Source organism: Lycium ferocissimum, chromosome 8, assembly GCF_029784015.1.
Source record: "Lycium ferocissimum isolate CSIRO_LF1 chromosome 8, AGI_CSIRO_Lferr_CH_V1, whole genome shotgun sequence".
Classification (NCBI taxonomy): domain Eukaryota; kingdom Viridiplantae; phylum Streptophyta; class Magnoliopsida; order Solanales; family Solanaceae; genus Lycium; species Lycium ferocissimum.
The window spans coordinates 4,741,175-4,745,785 of NC_081349.1; the positions used below are offsets into that span (position 1 = coordinate 4,741,175).

The 4,611-nt window shown below is 35.4% G+C and overlaps 1 protein-coding gene across 1 annotated transcript; it reads right to left on the bottom strand.

The window, feature by feature from the left end:
* Positions 1 to 3,556: 3,556 nt before the first annotated feature.
* LOC132065975 (uncharacterized) lies at positions 3,557 to 4,347 on the bottom strand. The gene is made up of 2 exons (XM_059459387.1): positions 3,841 to 4,347; positions 3,557 to 3,784 (listed from the first exon to the last, which is right to left on the bottom strand). Exons 1-2 carry the CDS (start codon positions 4,345 to 4,347, stop codon positions 3,557 to 3,559), a joined length of 735 nt encoding a protein of 244 aa, XP_059315370.1.
* Positions 4,348 to 4,611: the final 264 nt, after the last annotated feature.

The following is a 4,611-nucleotide window of genomic DNA, read 5'->3' on the forward strand; positions in this document are numbered from 1 at the left end:
AATAAAATGGAAAAATTAAAAAGGAGGAACTAAAATATGCTATTGGTCACTTTATTATAACTAAAACATAATTAGCCTTTTAATTAATTTTAAAACACGACTAATTGCGTAGACAGACTTATTTTGCAAATATGGCATTAATGTAAACAATTAAATAACTAAATCCAATTTGCAATAATGACCCTCTAGTGATTAATTAACCTAATTAAGTACTAAACACAATTTATTAATATCAACAGATTATGCAAACACACAAAATTAGAGATTTTTTTTTTAATCACCACTAAGTATCTTTAGTGGAGAATATTTTATTAATATAATATTAAAGGAAAGATAACAAAACGTTCAGAGAAAGTGAAAAGACAACAAAATGAAAATAGAAAATCCTCTCTTCTCTTCGACCTTGATTAAGAAAGTTCTCCAATTGCATCAACTTGCCGGAGCAGTCACTGGAGTCTTCACCTAGAGGATTGTAAGTTGATTTCTCCGCTGCGGAAGCACCCCTTCGCACCCTTGAGCTCTTATCGGATGCCGTGATTCGTTCGATATGGAGTTGAATCTCAGAGTAAATCAACTTTCTTCCTTTTAGGTAAACACTTAATCTGAGCTCTTCCTTCTAATTTAAGCTTCCAAGATTGAGAATTGAGTAGATCTTTAGCCAACTAGAAAACCCATTTCATATGAGACTTTTTTATACTGTTGTAGATCTTATACTCTTTGTTGTACTCTTTTGTATGTTGGTTGGGTTGTCTTTAATGTGAAAATCCCCTTTCAACATGAATCTGAGAGGGAGTCTCCTTATCAATCAGGATGGATCCCTATCTCTCTCAACTGTAACCCTTCCTTGTCTGTAGCTCTAGAATATATGCGATTGTATTGCATCATTTGTTTCCCATATTTTGATAAGTCTTCAATGGAATGAGCTAATGCTAATACCACCATTAAAAGTTTTACCAATCTATGAGATTCAAATTCAGACAGATACATCATTGCATCCATAGTTCTTAGCATTACAAAATCTAATATTAGGGACCTGATGCTTGTAAAGATTTAATAGCCTCCTTCCTGCACCGTGCAACTTAGCAAATGATGAGAAGCTAGAAGTACCTTGCCTCCAATTTCAATAGCATTTCTTCTCTTCCACAATTGCCAAGTGATCATAATTGGTACAGCTTGTAGGATTGATTTGAACTTCTCTGCCCAATCAATTTTCCACCATGTTCTAACCACTTGATGAAGCTGGACTAAATTCAGTTGAATTCCTACTGCCTGTTTAAATACTTTCCAAAACTGCAAGCAAATTGCCCTGTTAAGAATAAGTGCTGCATAGTCTCCTGTTCAGGATTGGTGCCACAATAGCATCTAGATACTACAGAGATATGCACTCTCTACAAATTATCATCAGTAGGAATCTTATGCTTCCATAGCCTCCAGAAAAAGAATGAGATCTTAAAAGGCACACCTTTAATCCATATTTTTTTAAAGTCATCTTGTTCCTGATCCCTGTGTCTCAGAATGTTCCAAGCACTGTTAACTGTAAATTTTCCAGAGCTTGTTGGCATCCACCAAGGTCTATCCCAAGTCCTAATCAGCTGATCAATATATATTTCAAACCTAATATGATCCACAATGTCTACTGGAAAAGACAATTGTAATAATGGTTCATTCCAATGTCCATCCTGTACTAAATCAACCACATCCACCAATTCTTTATTGAGTGGGTAGTCAATAGGTGCCAAATAGTGTAAAGCACCCAATTTAGTCTAATTATCATACCACACACTAGAATATCCTCCCTTAATCTCCCTCCAGATATCATGTTCAACTGATTCCCTCACTTCAAGCATCTTCTTCCATACTTGTGTTCCTCCTTTCCATTGTACCACAGTAGGAACGATTTTCTTGCAATACTTATTCCACATGTAGTTGGTCCATAATGTTTCTGATGTTCTGAACCTCTACCATAACTTTGCAAACAAAGCATTAGACACATCAAATAATGATTTGAACCCCAGTCCTCCTTCCTATGTGGGTAATCACATGTCCTGCCAAGCTGCCTAATGTTTGCTCCTACCCTCCTTATTATTACTCCAAAAAAACTTAGCAAAGATTGTGGGATATCATTTATAACACACTTAGGAGGGGACATAACTGACAGTAGATGAATAGGTAAACTTTGCAGTACACTTTTGATCAACACAGCCTTACCCCCATAGGACAATAACTTTCCTTTCCAAGAATGCAATCTTCCCTTCACTTTTTTGATTGACTCAGAGTAATAAGCCCTTTTTTTTTCTGGAATGAAAGATTGGATACCCTAGATATGTGATAGGGAACTGTCCCTTTGTAAAACCTGTAAGTTCTTCCACTTCTTAAACCGCAGCATTGCCTATCTTAGAATACATAAAAAATGAAATTTTACCTCTGTTAATCAGTTGATGAAGTCTGTTCATACTTCCTCAGAATTTGCATGATCTTCTTGAGAGAGTATGAATTTGCAGAGGTAAAAACTATTATATCATTTGCATATGCAAGATAATTCAATAAAGAAGTCCACTTTGGCATTCCATACCCCACATATCTACTATCTTCAAATAGAGAGTTCAGAGCTCTAGTTATGTGGGGCATTCCATACGCCACACATCTACTATCTTCAAATAGAGAGTTCAGAGCAAGGTGGTATGGATCACCTTGCTTTACCCCTCTAGTAGATTGAAAGAAACCTTTTGCTTGCCTATTTATCAAGATAGCCTACCAATTATTTGCAATAAGCCTTCTAATCATAATAATAAGGTGTTCTGCAAACCCCATCTCCTTAGCACATGCATAAGGTATTTCCATGAAACTCTATCATATGCCTTAGCCATATTAAGCTTAATTACAACATTGGCTGGTTTACCTCTCTTTCTGATAGCTGCAACAATCTCCTGAGTTAGGAGTATATTTTCAAATATACTTCTCCCTTTCACAAAGCCAGATTGATTTGAAGAAATCAATGAAAGAATTATGCTTTCCATCCTGCCATGTATAACCCCAGAAATCACCTTGTTGATGAAATTAGATAAGCTGATAGGCCTCATATATGAAATGTCTGAACTGATTGCTTCTTAGGAATAAGAACTAGGTTGGTGTGAGTAATTGACTTTGGAAGTTCCATTCCATAAAAAAAAGCCAGAACTATAGCATACACATCATTCCCAACAATATCCCAGCAATTTTTGATAGAAAATACCAGTAAAACTATTTGGACCACTTGCACTATCCCCACTCAATGCAAACACAGCCTTCTTAGCCTCATCCTTAGTAGGATATGCACATATAACTATATTTTTCTCATGACTCACCATTTTTGGAACATGCTGGAGAATCTCAAAATTATTAGAATCCTCCTCCTGAATGAATTGTTTCTGGAAGAAATTCACTGCTTCCTCTGATATTAACTCCATTGATTCCAACAAAGTACAATTATCATCTTGAATTCTGCTCAAATGAAGTTTCCTCTTCTTTCTTTCAGATGATTATGAAAGAAATTGGTATTTCTATCATCCTTTGCAAACTAGTTAAAACCTGCCCTTTGCTTCCAGTATTGTTCTTCCAGACTTAGATTTTTTTTTAACTCAGCTTGAGCTTTTTGCAGTACAATTTTGTTAACAATACTTGGATCCTCTTCAAATAGATCTTTTTTAATCTTTACCGCTTCCTCCCTTATTGCTACCTGCTTAAAAATGTCCCCATATGTTTCCCTGCTCCATACTGATAAGAATCTCTTCATATTCTTCAATTTCTACTTAAAAGCCAAGTAAGGAGATCCCACAAACTCTATTTCCAGTTCTGACTAACCAATGTTTGAAAAGATTCATGTTGAGTCCAAATGTTCAGAAACCTAAAAGGCTTCTGAATATTAACAGATTCTTTGCCGAAAGTCATTAATAATGGGGCATGATCTGATCCTATTCTTGATAGATGTTCAACTTCAATTTCTTTAAAAGTATCTTGAAATAGAGCATTAACAAAAATTCTATCAAGCCTTTTAAAAATACAATCCTCTGCTGATCTTCCATTCCACCATGTGAATAGACTACCTTTAAAACCAAGATCAAATAGTTCGCAAGAATTTATACAAAAAGCAAAATCTTCACATTCAGCTAATGTGACTGGTAGGCCCCCCAACTTTTCCTTCTGTAATAGAATAACATTAAAATCCCCTCCAACTAGCCATGGCACCACCATATCAGTTGCTATTTGATAAATGTTATCCCATAGTTTAAGTCTTTCCTCTTCTTCACACTTAGCATAAACAAAAGTAGCAATCATTTCCTTTCCTGTGCCAAGATGATGTAGTCTCATAGTAATTTGTTGTTCTATATTCAACAAAACTTCCCGTTGCACTTCAAAGATCAATTAGAACCCATATCTTCCCATTAACATTAGCAATAGCAGATTCCATCCCTAATCTCCTTTTGTACTTCTCCAAATGTCTGCAATTCTGAAATGGTTCCATTAAAGCTACAATAAAGCATTTGTGTTGGTTTTGAATATAAATGAGTCTCCGAAAGGCCACTTTGGTATTAACAGACTTAATGTTCCATACTAAAGATTTAATCATCATTT

Excerpts from the sequence above, each read along its gene's own strand:
- LOC132065975 (XM_059459387.1), bottom strand. The coding sequence starts at position 4,347 with ATGAGACTACATCATCTTGGCACAGGAAAGGAAATGATTGCTACTTTT. Across the intron at positions 3,785-3,840 it reads ATGAATCTTTTCAAACATTG|AAATTGAAGAATATGAAGAG; the intron begins GTTAGTCAGAAC and ends GCTTTTAAGTAG.